This window comes from Hyla sarda, chromosome 3, assembly GCF_029499605.1.
Source record: "Hyla sarda isolate aHylSar1 chromosome 3, aHylSar1.hap1, whole genome shotgun sequence".
NCBI classification, from domain to species: Eukaryota; Metazoa; Chordata; class Amphibia; order Anura; family Hylidae; genus Hyla; species Hyla sarda.
The window spans coordinates 29,371,796-29,387,329 of record NC_079191.1 but is presented as its reverse complement, the minus strand read 5'-3'; the positions used below and the strand labels follow the sequence as shown (position 1 = coordinate 29,387,329).

Below are 15,534 nucleotides of genomic sequence, written 5' to 3'. Positions count from 1 at the left end.
CATATGGTGGCAGTATTAAACAGCTAGGAGGTGGCATCAGCATGAGCAGAACATTTGGTGACAGAATGAGACAGCCTGGAGCTGGCAGCAGCATGAGTTGAACATATGGTGGCCGAATGAGACAGCCTGGAGGTGGTAGCAGCAGCATCAGGAGTCCTGAATGTGACCCGGTGCCAGAGTGGGGCAGTGGATGGCAATATCAGTACCTGGTGATGAAGGTGGGTGAAAAAAGGAGAACTTAGCATCAGTAGTGATGAGCAGCATTGCCCATATTAGAATTTGCAATATTTTGCGAATATATAGATGAATATTCGTCCTATATATTCGCGAATTTCGCGAATTCATTATATTTGCATGTTCACATATGTGAATATTCGCATATTCACGTATTAGAGGAAGAAAACAGTGAGGGGGTGGGCAATTTTACTGTTGGTTGCTAGGGATGCTGTTGATAACCTCTGACATGTGTATTTGCATCATTCTAATTGGCCCACAAGTGAAAAGAAGGAATATGCGAATATTCACATATGGGGAAAAAGCAAATATTCGCAATTTCGAATATATAACACATATATTCGTGATAAGCATTTGAAATGCGATGTGCATCAGATGTGTGGCATCAGGTGGGTGACAGGATCAGAATAGTAGCTGAGGCAAGTAGGCAGAAGAAAAAACAGTCTCTTTTGTAAAAGTGTTAGTGTGTGAAAGAAAGGATTGAGGATATGCATTACGTAAAATGTTACTTTTAATATGCTTAGGATAAAATATATGGACCCCAATTTTTTTTTTTTTAAATCAAGCAAAAGGAAAGGTGTGCAAAACACACCATGAGGCCACCTCCGCGTGGTGGATGGGGGGACACATTTTGATCAAAAAGTGCACATTTTTTGACCAAGAGTGCTGTTGCTACTTTCTTTTTTGTAAAAAATACACCATGTGCCACCTACACCACCAAGTATTGATGTGATGCAAAGACCTCTAAAAGGTGGAAGGGAACAACGTATGGTCCATTGTAACCGGTGGGGGTAAAAACTTCCCCTGTAGTAGGTCAGTTTGTCCTCCCTCTCAGTGGGTGTAAAAAAGGCCCCCATTTTCTGCCAGTAACGAAGGTCCAATAAGGTGGAGACCCAGAAGTCATCCCGCTGCTGAATGGTGACAATTTGGCGGTCACTATTCAAGCATGTGAGCATGCATCGTGCCATTTGTGCAAGTGACTCGGAGGACTCAGTACCTCCATCTCCAATGCATACTGCCACAGTGTGTCTGGGTCCTCTGTCTCTCCTTCCTCATAACCCTCTAGCTCCTCTGGCTGCTCCAGCTCCTCCTCTCCTGTCAGATGACTAGAAAAACTGCCCATCTCGCAAAACCTAAACTGTGCTCCACTGTGCCCCTCCCCCTCATCCTCCTCCTCCAGTTCTGCCCCCACAGGGTTAATGTGGCCATGATATGGTTGACATTGAAGTTACACAGGGGTGTCCCAACTCATGGAAACGTTGCAAATCAGACTATGTTGGGGGATACCGTTCTGATGCTGCAGCTCAAGGAAGGTGTGCTTTGCAGTGTACGAGTGGCTGAAGTGCATGCAAAGTTTCCTTCCCATTGTTAGAATGTCTTGCAGATGGGGGGAACACTTCAGGAACCGCTTGACAGCCAGATTGAACACATATGCCATTCAGGGCGCATGTCTTAGGCATCCTTGTCGCAGATATTCTTCCCATTGTTGGTCACCATGGTTCCCATTTCCAGTTTTCAATTTCGATTTCTTGATTAATGACTTTTAGCAGTTCCTCCCCTGTGTGACTCCATTCGCCAAGGCAAACCATGTGAACAACAGCATGACAGTACCATGCCCTGCACACATGGTATGCTGGAGGTGCACTGAGACTTGTCTGTGCAGTGGAGTCTGAGGACACGGGCTCAGTGCCCCGCAGCCCTAGTGCCGAAACCGGCGGCGGCCGCCAGGCGGAATCTCCGCTCGCGGAATTCAGACGCGAGAATGCCTTTTTTATAAATGTGATGTATTTGCCCTTTTGACATGTTTTTTTTATTTATTTATTTTTTTACACTATATGCCACTGTCTGGTGTGGGTTTTCACAGTTTTAGTAAATCTGATCCAATATTCTGATCTGATGCTTCCTCTTTAATTATTTTCATACTTTACTTCTTAATTTACTGTTACAGCTTTCCAACATCTTTCCATTTCTGGAGCTTCTCCCTGGAAGTCACAAAACCATGTTGAGAAATGTGGATGAACAATGTGAGTTTATTACAGAGACATTTGTGGAACATCTGAAGAACTTGGATGAGAACGATCAGAGAAGTTTCATTGATGCATTCCTTGTAAGACAAAAAGAGGTGAAGGATCCATATACAGTATACTATACTAACCATACCTTGTGTTATACAGCGTGTTTCCAAGAGAATAACCAGCTTTCACACAGCTATATTTGAAGGGAATGCAGTACACAAACAAAAAATAGCAAAAAAAAAACTCACTAAATCATGGAGTTAAAGTACAAATATTCTATGTGCCTCCACTAGCCGCAGGGATGACATCTAGGTTGAATTCATCCCGTGCAATGTGTCCTCTTCCAGGGCCGCCATCAGAGGGGTACAGCCAGTACTCCAGTAAGGGGCCCGGGCCTCTAAGAGGGCCCGGGCCCTTGCTGTACCCCCCCTGCAGCGGGCGCAGCAGAGAAGGGCTGGACTGATGGTGGGAACTCTAGCCTGAGAGGGGGCCCGCTGCTGCAGCACCATTTTCTTTTAAAATATTCAGCCTGCAGCCCTTTAATGTCAGTTCAGGGGCCGGGGCCACACTGACTCTCTGGGAGGAGAGCAGAGAGATGCTCCTCCTCCCCTCCCCCCTCACTCCTCTGCATGCAGGCTGCAGCCCTATTGGAGCAGGGCCATGCTTTGCTTCATGCTCTACTGAGGATTCTGACACCCGCCTGTGCTGAGGACACTCATCAATAAGGTAACTTTCTGGGGGAAAGAGGGCAAATTGCTTTTTAGGGGTCAGTGGATGATTTCTCAATGTTTCCTGAACAGGGTGCCCCCAGCTGTTGCAAAACTGCAACTCCCAGCATGCCTTTGGCTGTCCAGGCATGCAGGGAGCTGTAATTTTGCAACAGCTGGAGGCACCCTGGTTGAGAAACACTGATCTATCTCTCTATCTATCTCCTATCTATCTATCTATCTATCTATCCATCTTATATCTATCTATCTCATATCTATCTCATATCTATCTATCTATCTATCTATCTATTATCTCATATCTATCTATCTCATATCTATCTATATCATATCTATCTATCTATCCATCTTATATCTATCTCATATCTATCTCATATCTATCTCATATCTATCTATCTATCTATCTCCTATCTATCTATCTCCTATCTATCTATCTATCTATCTATCTATCTATCTATCCATCTTATATCTATCTATCTATCTCATATCTATCTCATATCTATCTATCTCTCTAATGTCTATCTATGTTATATCTATCTATCTCATATCTATCTCATATCTATCTATCTATCTCTCTCATGTATATCTATGTTATATCTATCTATCTCTCTAATGTCCATCTGTCTATATCTATGTTAAATCTCAGTGTTTCCCAACCAAGGGGCCACCAGCTGTTGTAAAACTACAACTCCCAGCATGCCTTTGGTTGTCCGGGCATGCTGAGAGTTATTGTTTTGTAATAGCTGGAGGCTCCTTGGTTGGGAAACACTGATCTATCTATCTATCTATCTATCTATCTATCTATCTATCTAGCAATCCAATGATTCTACAACACACCAAAACAATTATTTCAAAAATAAACGGTGATTTTATTCCATATCCAGTGTTACAAATACGCTATGTTTCAGCAGCCTCTCGCCGCCATTTTCAAGCGGCGAGAGGCTGCTGAAACGTAGCGTATTTATAACACTGGATATGGAATAAAATCAGCGTTTATGTTTGAAATAATCGTTTTGGTGTGTTGTAGAATCATTGGATTGCAATATTGAGTGAGCCCCTGACCAAAGCTCTTGCCTCTGCGAGCACCCTCTTTATTTTTTCTTTATTTTTGTAGTAGTGCTGCTCTTCTGGAATATATCTGTCTATCTATCTATCTATCTATCTATCTATCTAATGTCTGTCTATCTATGTTATAACTATCTATCTATCTCTCTAATGTCTATCTATCTATATCTGTGTTATATCTCAGTGTTTCCCGACAAGGAGACCTCCAGTTGTTGTAAAAAAAAAATTCATAGACAATGGGGAAGATAGCAGGTGGGCCACGGGGGTGGGTGCCCAGGCCTTGAACTGTGTAAGGGGCCCCAAAATTTCTGATGGCAGCCCTGTGCTCTTCAACTGAAGCTATGGCTGCTGACATCCTGTTTTTTTAGTTCATCAAGCTCTGGAGGCAAGAATGGAATAAAAACACCTTCTTTAAAGGGGTACTCCGCTGCTAGACATCTTATCCCCTATCCAAAGGATCATAAACATTATATTTTAATACTTTGGACAATTACGCATGCGGCAATACCAATTGTGTTATTTTTTTTTTTTTTTTTTTTATAAAATATTAAAATAAGGGTAATTAAATTTTTTTTATTAGGGGAGGGGGTTTTATATAATTTTATAAGGGACTTTTGTATGCAATCTAAGATTGCACTTACTGTATAATGCTATGCCTATGGCCTATCAGCAATCCTCTGATATATCCTGGCTAAGCCCAGGCTACATCATTGGATGGGCGATCGGCGGCAGGAGGCAGGTAGAGGGACCCTCTTCCTCAATTTTAGCTCATGGAAACCCCCACAATAATGTCACAGGGGTTCTATTAGCCCCTCTTAGTTACTGCAGATGTTTTACTTTGACTTTAGACACCATGATCAAGGCCAATCACGGCAAAAGGCTTAATGACCGGCAGCAGTAGGATTGACGCTGCCATTAGCAGTGAGTGTCTGGCTACTGATAGTAGCCAACACTCACTGTTCTGAAGCGAGCACAGCTCCTGCGTTTCACAGTTTAATGTGGACCTGTGGTCTCTCCTGACCTGCCTGTTGTAGTAAAAAACTATTCTGAATATCTTTATAGCTAAGTGTTGTGCCATTTTTTTTTATTCTTTTTTAATTTTTTTATAGAACATACAGAAAAAGTAACAGGTAATGTATGCATTAGGGGTCTCCAATGGGACATCATCCACTAGACAACAAACATAAAAGAAGTATATGGTCAGTTTCCCCCATCCAATACTTCCCTTAACATTTTTCTAATCTTACTTAAAATGTATGACTTTATTGTCATATGGGTGTTACAATGTTTGGGCGTGTCCCTGCATCCAAAACTTTTAGCTCTAATTGGATAGTCTTAGACAGTGTGGGGACATGCCCCTAACTGGTACCACCCAGTTGACTTTTTATGCTTACATACTGACAAAAAAAAAGTAAAAAATAACAGAGAATTGGAATAACATAGAGCTGTAGGAAAAGATATTCCAGAATTGTTATAGCTTTGGAAGACATGTCAGAAGACCACAGGAGAGGCCATTATCAATGAGTATCATCTGGTCCCACATTTTGTTTGTCGCTGAAGAGGAAACACATGGCCCCCCTGAACCGTCTTCTGCCCATAACAACTGACATGTGACAGCAATAAGGCTTGTGCCAGAGGTCATTCTAAATTGTTTGTTCTATATTTGTATATATGTTTGGACCACAATATGCTACAAGCTCACTTTGTACACCAAATTATTCTGCAGGAGGCTGGCGACCCTCAATCTTATTTCCACAATGGCAATCTGTCCAGACTTGTAAGGAATTTGTTTACTGCAGGAATGGAGACAACATCAACCACACTGCGTTGGGGACTTCTCCTGATGATAAAATATCCAAAAATACAAGGTAAGTTATAAAAACGGTAAAGAGTACCACGATGAACAGAGAAAATCCTAGTGCAACCTATAGTAATGTAACAAGTAACACTTTTGTGACGGGTCCCCTTTTATGAGACAGCAGGGGGTCCCAGCGGTCAGACCCTACATGAACATATGACTATGCCCTATCCCGAGGATAGAAGATAACTGGTAATTGTGTAACAACCCCTTTAAATTAAGATTTAAAATATTACTTCCCCAAATATGCACACATTATTATAAAGGGCTGGTAGCCGTCTTCCAGTCTTGAAAATATCCCGCCAGTCTTTCTCCGGCATAAAGGCTGCATTGGTGACCCATTGTTCAAAAGCTCAAAGATTCAAGCCAGTCATTCATTTTATGTCCGCTTTGTTAGAATTTATCAGATTTGATTTGTACCAAATAAACTTGGCCAAAATCTAAAGTGCCCAAATTGCCCTAAAAAGTCATGTATGGCACGCTACAGTTCCTAAGTTTGAGGGTTTTGTTTATTCTTTTCAAGATAAAGCTAAAGGGAAGGTGTATAACTACTATGTATCCTGATCCTATATAGTGTTGAGCGGCATAGGACATATTCGAATTAGCGAATATTCGCGAATATATGGACGAATATTCGTCATATATTCGCTAAATTCGCATATTCGTAAGATTCACACTTTATTTTAGCATATGCTAATTTTCGCATATCCGAAAATTTGCACGCCATTCTCGCACAGTAGTATTAGAGCCTTCTTTACACCACACAAGCTGGATGCAGAGAGGGGTGATCACTGTGATGTGTACTGTGGGAAAAAAAAACGAATATTCGTAATCACGAATATATAGTCCTATATTCGCGAATATTCGCAATATTCGCGAATAAAATTTGCATTGGGAATATTTGCGAGCAACACTAATCCTATAGAGATAGCAGCAGTATACAGTTAGAGCTGGAGAGGAGGTGTATATCTACTATGTATCCTGATCCCGTCAAGATAGCAGAAGCAGTATACAGATAGAGCTGGAGAGGAGGTGTAGAACTACTATGTATCCTATCTCTATATATCTTTATCCAAAAGATATCTTTATCTTTTTTTCCGGTTAAAAAGTGTAATTATCGGGGGGAAAAAAGTGTGTTTTGTTTCACTGGGAACATAAAATGCAGTGTATATAAAAGTAATTTACTTGAAGTAAACAGCTTAATAATAAACTATATTCCATTTTTTAAAGCTTAATTTATACTACAAATGGAACAAGCTTCATAGTGAGGTTTAACATTGGAGTGGTCCATTAAAAAAATTTATGAAAAGTAGAGACTGTCACGTACCGCCAGGATAGGTAGTGGATCCTCTGGACCAGAGAGGCGATGGCACGGATTGTACTGGAGGACCGGTTCTAAGCAGTTACTGGTTTTCACCAGAGCCCGTCGCAAGGCGGGATTGACTTGCTGCGGCGGTAACTACCAGGTCGTATCTCCCAGTAACAACTTGACCTCTCTGGCAGCTGATATAGCGTGGTACACAGGGAGCAGGCAAGAGCGTAGTCGGACGTAGCAGAGGTCAGGGCAGGCAGCAAGGGTTCACAGGCGAGTATATGGTAGTAATGGGTTCGGCAACTGGCAAGGAAATATCACAGTAGGGAACGCTTTTTCAAAGGCACTAGGCACAAAGATCCGGCAAGGGCAGGAAGGGGCAGGTGCCTTTTATTGGGAAGGGCCAGTGGGAGGTGAGGAACCAGCACTGACCCTTTAAATTTACTGAAGCCGGCACGCGTGCGCCCTAGAGAGCGGGGCCGCACGCACCGGGATCCAGGAGAGTAGAGCGCCACACGGGGAGCAGGTAAGTCGAACAGGGACGCGGCGCATGAGCGGGGACCAGCCGCCACGCTAGCCGTGTCCCTGCCACTGCGAGACCCGCGCTGCCGGTGAGTACGTCCGACCGGGAGACGCCAAGGCCCCGGAGCAGAGGACAGAGGCAGGGGTGCACTCTGGTCCGGAGGTGAAGACCGGAGCGCTCGCTGTGACAGTACCCCCCCCCCCCTTAGGTCTCCCTCTCTTTTTGGCACCAAGGAAGTTGAGGATGAGACTTCGGTCCAAGATGTTATTTTCAGGCTCCCAAGACCTTTCCTCAGGACTGCAGCCCTCCCAGTCGACCAAAAAAAATCTTTTCCGCTGAACAAGCTTGGTGGCTAGGATTTCTTTAACAGTAAAAATATCAGAGGTACCAGTGACAGGGGTGGGAGAAAGAAGTTTAGGAGAGAAGCGATTAAAGATAGCAGGCTTGAGAAGGGAGAGATGAAAAGAGTTATGAGTTCTGAGGGAGGGAGGAAGATGGAGCTGGTAGGACACCGGATTAATGCAGCTCTGAAGGGACCCAAGTAACTAAGGCCCAGCTTGTAACTTGGTAATTAAATCTGATGTACTTCGAGGAGAGCCACACCTTGTCACCGGGACTGAATTCTGGAGGAGCTCTACGACTTTTGTCGGCCTGGAGCTTCACATGGGTCGAGGCCGTGAGGAGGGCTGAGTGGGTCTCTCGCCAAATAGAAGTGAAGTCCAGAAGGAGGTCCTCTACAGCTGGTACAGAGGAGGAGGCGGAGGTCCTAGGCAGAGGAGGCAGAGGATGACGGCCATAGACCACAAAAAAAGGAGACTTATTGGTGGCGGAAGATTGTTTGAAATTACAAGAGAACTCTGCCCAAGGGAGTAAATCCGACCAATCATCTTGGCGAGAGTCTGGTTCACCCTTTCTACTTGCTCGTTGGACTAAGGGTGATACGAGGAAGAAAAATCCAGCTTGACTCCGAGCTGACCACAGAGAGCCCTCCAAAACTTGGAAACGAACTGCACCCCACGGTCTGAGACGATGTGTTTGAGAAGACAGTGGAGGTGGAAGATGTGAAGAAAAAACTGTTTGGCCAACTGAGGCGCAGACGGGAGACCAGGCAGGGACACAAAATGAGCCATCTTTGAAAAACGGTCAACCATGACCCAAATGACTGTCATACCATGGGAGGAGGGAAGATCAGTGATAAAGTCCATGGCGATGTGTGACCAAGGGGTGACTGGAACAGGGAGGGGCAGAAGAAGGCCTGCAGGTTTCTGATGAGGAGTCTTGTCCCGGGCGCAGATTGCACAGGACTGGACGAATTCAGTGATGTCTCTGTCTAGCGAGGGCCACCAATATCTTTGAGAAATTAACTGCAGAGACTTCTTAATCCCAGGATGACCGGCAAGGAAGGAAGCGTGGCCCCACTTGAGAACTTGCAACCGCTGGCGAGGAGGAACATAGGTCTTACACGGAGGAAGTAGCCGTAAGTCCACAGGTGCTACCGAGATGAGACACTCAGGTGGAACAATGTGTTGAGGAGTGGGTACGTCGCCCACCACATCCGAAGAGCGTGAAAGGGCATCTGCCCTGATGTTCTTGGCAGCGGGACGGAAGTGAATCTGGAAGTTGAAGCAGGCGAAGAAGATGGACCAACGGGCTTGGCGGGGATTTAGTCTCTGAGCAGACTGAAGGTAGACTAGGTTCTTATGGTCCAAGAAAATGGTCACAGGGTGAGGAGCACCCTCGAGAAGATGTCTCCACTCCTCCAAGGCCAATTTAATTGCCAACAGTTCTCTGTCCCCAGTAGCGTAATTCTTCTCGGCGGAAGAAAAGGTTTTAGAGAAGAAGCCACAAGTTATGTTCTTGCCCCTGGAAGACTTTTGAGTTAATACAGCTCCAGCTCCCACCGAGGATGCATCCACTTCAAGATAGTATGGCTTGGAAGAATCTGGCTGGGAGAGAACAGGTGCAGATGCAAAGGCAGCTTTCAGGAACAGAAAGGCCTCTTCAGCGTGAGGAGGCCAGGTCTTGGGATTGGCACCCTTTCTAGTCAAAGCCACAAGAGGAGCCACCAGGGTGGAATAATGAGGAATAAACTGTCTGTAGTAATTGGCAAACCCCAGGAATCTCTGTATGGCTCGGAGACCAGAGGGGCGTGGCCAGTCCAGAACTGCAGATAGCTTGGCAGGATCCATTTGCAGACCTTGGGCAGAGATGATATACCCCAGGAATGGCAAGGAGGTACGCTCAAACAGACATTTCTCAATTTTGGCGTAGAGGCGGTTACTTCTGAGTCGGGTGAGAACTTGCCAGACATGGACTCGATATTGATACAAATTGGATGAAAAAATAAGGATATCATCCAGATATACTACAACGCAAGTGTAGAGAAGGTCCCGGAAGATGTCGTTCACGAACTCCTGGAAGACTGCGGGTGTGTTACAAAGTCCAAAGGGCATCACTAAGTACTCAAAGTGACCGGTCCGGGTGTTAAATGCGGTCTTCCACTCCTCTCCTTTACGTATGTGGATCAAATTGTAGGCCCTGCAGAGATCCAACTTGGTGAAAATCTTGGCTCCGCTGAGGCGGTCAAACAGCTCAGAGATTAGAGGCAGAGGGTAACAGTTTTTAATGGTAATTTTATTGAGTCCTCTATAATCGATGCAGGGTCGGAGAGAACCATCCTTTTTAGACACAAAGAAAAACCTGGCTCCAGCAGGAGATGAAGACTTCCTAATAAAGCCTCTCTGTAAATTCTCATGTACATAGTCCGACATGGCCTGAGTCTCTAGAGGGGAGAGAGGATAAATTCTGCCCCGAGGAGGAGTAGAGCCCGGTAACAGGTCAATGGGACAATCATAAGGCCTGTGAGGAGGAAGAGTCTCCGCTTGTTTTTTACAGAAGACGTCCGCAAATTGATGGTAAGGCTTGGGGAGACCTGGTGGCGGAGGAACTGGCGGGACCCATTTGATAGGAGCAGGCTTGAAGCACCGGTCAAGGCAGGAGGAACCCCAACGCAGAATCTCACCGGTGGACCAATTCAATACAGGAGAGTGGCGTTGCAACCACGGTAAACCCAGCAAGAGTTTGGAGGAGCAGAAGGGAAGAACAAGAAATTCCAGAATCTCGATATGGAATATCCCAATGTCCATTTGCAGGGGCTGGGTGCGGTATTGTACGGTAGTAGAAAGTTTCTCCCCATTGACCGTAGAAATAAGGAACGGCTTGGGCAGACGGGTTATAGGAATTTGATACTTGTCGACCAAGGAGACGTGGATGAAGTTGCCGGCAGAGCCGGAATCCAAGAAAGCAGCAGCAGAGAAGAAGGACTTGGCCGAAAGGAACAACTGCACGGATATAATGAGGCGTGGAGAGGAAGAATCCACACCTAGTAATGCCTCTGCCACATCCACTAGGTGCGAGCGTTTCCCGAACGTGGAGGACAAAGAGGACAGTCCTTAAGGAAGTGCTCAGTACTAGTGCAGTACAAACATAGGTTCTCGTCTCTACGGCGACTCCGTTCTTGAGGGGTCAGGCGAGACCGGTCCACCTGCATGGCCTCCACAGTGGAATACCCAGAGACAGGTAGAGGTGGACGCTGGAACACTGGAGTCAGACGAGGGCAGCGTTTGGAACAAGCTTTTTCCTTTTCAAGATGGTGTTCCTCTTGTCTCTCAGAGAAACTCAGGGTGGTAGGCAGGTCACGTGCAGCAAGGACATCTTTAATGTCACAATTAAGTCCCTTCTTAAAGGTGGCACAAAGAGCTTCATTATTCCAGTTCAGCTCGGAAGCAAGGGTGCGGATCTGGACGGCATAGTCACCCACGGTAGAATTTCCCTGGGACAGGTTTAGCAAAGCAGTCTCTGCGGAGGTAACCCGGGCAGGTTCCTCAAAAACACTACGAAACTCCTGAGAAAAACTCTGGACAGAAGCGGTGGCTGGATCAGTGCGGTCCAAAGCGGTGTAGCCCAGGCCAGGGCCCTCCCGGAGAGCAGACTGAGGATGAAGGCTACCTTGGCTTGCTCAGACGGAAACTGGTCTGATAGTAGCTCGAGATAAAGAGAGCACTGAGACAGGAACCCTCGGCATAGTTTAGGATCTCCGTCGTATTTGTCTGGTAGAGACAAATGGATTCTGGCTCCAGCGGTAACTGCGGGAGGTGATGCAGCAGGTGCAGGCGGTGGTGCAGGCTGTTGCTGAGCAGGCAGGAGCTGTTGCATCACGGCGGTCAACTGGGTCAGCTGCTGACCTTGCTGGGCCACAATGGAGGTGAGGTCCGCTAGACTTGGCAGGGGAACATCAGTGGGATCCATGGCCGGATCTTACTGTCACGTACCGGCAGGATAGGTAGTGGATCCAGCTTGTACTGAAGGACCGGTTCTAAGCAGTTACTGGTTTTCATCAGAGCCCACCGCAAGGCGGGATGGACTTGCTGCGGAGGTAACTACCAGGTCGTATCCCCCAGTAACAACTCGACCTCTCTGGCAGCTGATATAGCTTGGTACACAGGGAGCAGGCAAGAGCGTAGTCGGACGTAGCAGAGGTCAGGGCAGGCAGCAAGGGTTCACAGGCGAGTATACGGTAGCAATGGGTTCGGCAACTGGCAAGGCAATATCACAGTAGGGAACGCTGTCTCAAAGGCACTAGGCACAAAGATCCGGCAAGGGCAGGAAGGGGCAGGTGCCTTTTATTGGGAAGGGCCAGTGGGAGGTGAGGAACCAGCGCACCAATTACCGGTGCGCTGGCCCTTTAAATTTACTGAAGCCGGCGCGCGCTCTAGAGAGCGGGGACGCGCGCGCCGGGATCCAGGAGAGCAGAGCGCCGCACGGGGAGCAGGTAAGTCGGACAGGGACGCGGCGCGTGAGCGGGGACCAGCCGCCACACTAGCCGCGTCCCTGCCACTGTGAGACCCGCACTCCCAGTCAGTACGTCTGACCGGGAGACGCCGAGGCCCCGGAGCAGAGGACAGAGGCAGCGGGCGCTCCGGTCCGGAGGTGAAGACCGGACCGCTCGCTGTGACAGAGACACAAAATATACATGAAACCGAAGGCTGTGCTGTATAGTCTATGATATAAAATAGGTGTAATTGCACTGCTCACCCGCCCGCCGTCTTGTCTGCATCCATGGCTCCACGTTGTGTCAGGGCTCTGTGGCTGAGTCTGCCGGCTTTCTATGGGAGATTGTGAGAAATTGTTAGTGCTGTAGTGATGCTCCAGCAGTGGTGTCCTCGTGGCACAATAAGGGTGCTTTGGAAGATAATGGTGATTGACAGACTAAGCTGTCAGTTGTCTGGTGTTTACTTCTTGCACAGAATGGAATTCCTAATGTCTGGGGTCATGTCTAAATGGGGTGCCAGACAGGTTTCGGGGGGTCTACCTCCTTCTTCAGTGGTATGTGGAGTAAGGTGGGGATTTGCATCCTTTGATGAGGAAATAAAGATAAGACAAATACGTAAAATGGATTGAGCATGGGATCAGGCATAGAGAGAGAGAAATCGTTCAGCAGGCATCCCGTGCCAATGCCTGGGGGGGGGGGACCTGAGACCCCCCATGTCGACGCAAATAAGGTTAAATAAGGGTGATCCCCCTGAAGAGATAGGAGTGAGGTGGCAGGGGTGCCACCCCTCCTATTGGTCAGTCAGAAGCGACCAACCAATGGCAGATCGGGGGCGGAGAGGTTAAAGTTCGGTAGTCCGGGATGAGCGGGGGAACTGTCCTGGGAGCAGTGGCAGAGGTCTTTTACCGGTGGCAGGCAGTGATCCTCTTCCTTGTGCAGCGAGCGGCGATCCTCCTCTGGCAATCCTGCTACGGGGGCCAGTAGGTTAGTTGTTGCCTTGCAATATTTGGAGGACCACAGTTTGGAGACCACTATACAGTGGTCTCTAAACTGTAGCCCTTCAGATCTTGCAAAACTACAACTCCCAGCATGCCCACACAGCAGTTTGCTGTCTGAGCATGATGGGATTTGTAGTTTTGCAACATCTGGAGGGCTATAGTTTGGAGATCACTGTGCGGTGGTCTCTAAACTGTGTTCCTCCAAATCTTGCATAACTACAACTCCCAGAATGCACGAACAGCAAATGGCTGTCTCAGCATGCTGGGAGTTGTAGTTGCGTGCCTTCAGCTGTTGCATAACTACATCTCCCAGCATGCCCTTCGGCGATCAGTACATTCTGGGAGTTGTAGTTTTGCAACAGCTGGAGGCACACTGGTTTGAAACAAAACCTAACTCAAGGTTTTTCAACCAGTGTGCCTCCAGCTGTTGCAAAAGTACCACTCCCAGCATTCACGGTCTGTCAGTGCATACTGGGAGTTGTAGTTTTGCAACAGCTGTACAGGGTAAATTCACACGGGCAGGTTTACAGTGAGTTTCCTGCTTCAAGTTTGAGCTGCGGCAAATTTTCCACCACAGCTGGGAGTTTAGCAACAGCTGGAGGCACCCTTTTTGAGAATCACTCGAGTAGAATATTTTTGATAGCAGAGCCAATTGTAACGTTTGAATCCGAGCCTACCCCTATGCAAATCCCCAATTTAGGCCAAAAATGCGCATGGCGCTCTCTCACTTCAGAGCCCTGTCATATTTCAAGGAAACAGTTTAGGGCCACATATGGGGTATTTCCGTACTCGGGAGCAATTGCATTACAAATTTTGGGGGTCTTTTTCTCCCTTTTCCCTGTATGAAAAGGAAAAGTTTGGGTCTACACCAGCATGTTAGTGTAAAAAATATATTTTTTTTTAACACTACCATGCTGGTGTTAGCCCATAAAAAAAAGAAACCCCAAATGTGTAACGCAATTTCTTCTGAGTATGGAAATACCCCATATGTGGACTTAAAATGCTCTCCGGACCCACAACAAGGCTCAGGAGTGAGAGCACAGGGGTGGCTGATTTTACAGCGGTTCTGACATAAATGCGAAATAAATAAATACCCACATGTGAGACCCTTTTGGAAACTACACCCCTCACGGAACGTAAAAAGGGATATAGGGGGAGATTTATCAAAACCTGTGCAGAGGAAACGTTGCCCAGTTTCCCATAGCAACCAATCAGATCGCTTCTTTCATTTTTCAAAGGCCTTCCTAAAAAATGAAAGTAGCAAGCTGATTGGTTGCTATGGGCAACTGGGCAAGTTTTCCACTGCACAGGTTTTGATAAATCTCCCCCATAGTGAGCCTTAACACCCCACAGGTGTTTGACAAATTTTTGTTAAAATTGGAAATGAAAATGAAAAAAATAAATGTTTTTTTCACTAAAATGCTGGTGTTACCCTACATTTTTCCCTAATAGGAAAAAAGCCCCCCATAATTTGTAACCCCTTTTCTTCTGAGTATGGAAATACCCCATTTAAGGATTTAAAGTGCTCCGTGGGCGCACTACAATGCTCAGAAGATAAAGAGCTCCATTGGGCTTTAAATAGGAGAGAGAGAATTTGTCTGGAATTGAAGGCCATGTGTGTTTACAAAGCCCCCATAGTGCCAGAACAGCGGAACCCCCCCCCCCCCACATGGGACACTACTTTGAAAACTACACTCCTCACGTAATGTAATAAGGGGTGCAGTGAGCATCTACACCCCACAGGTGTCTGACAGATTTTTGGAACAGTGGTCCGGGAAAACCAGTGTAGTGACTATTACTGTTAACAATAGTCGAGGCGGGAGTGAATCAAAGCAACAATGAGAGTTTTAGCTGTTTCACAAGTGTGAAAGGAGCCGATTCTAGAGATGGTTTTGAGGCACAGGTGACAAGAATGTGAGAGAGATTGAATTTAGGGAGTAAAAGACAGATCAGAGTCTAGTATAACTCCAAGA

General features: G+C 46.5%; 1 protein-coding gene across 2 annotated transcripts in view; it reads left to right on the top strand.

Moving 5' to 3' along the window:
* Positions 1-15,534, top strand: part of LOC130360517 (cytochrome P450 2K6-like) — a 74,708-nt gene that overhangs the window by 47,979 nt on the left and 11,195 nt on the right. For both annotated transcript variants that reach the window (XM_056563020.1, XM_056563019.1), the window contains exons 5-6: positions 2,183-2,356; positions 5,766-5,907. In XM_056563020.1, the coding sequence (XP_056418995.1) occupies positions 2,183-2,356; positions 5,766-5,907 (316 nt within the window). The remainder of the gene's footprint in view (positions 1-2,182; positions 2,357-5,765; positions 5,908-15,534) is intronic.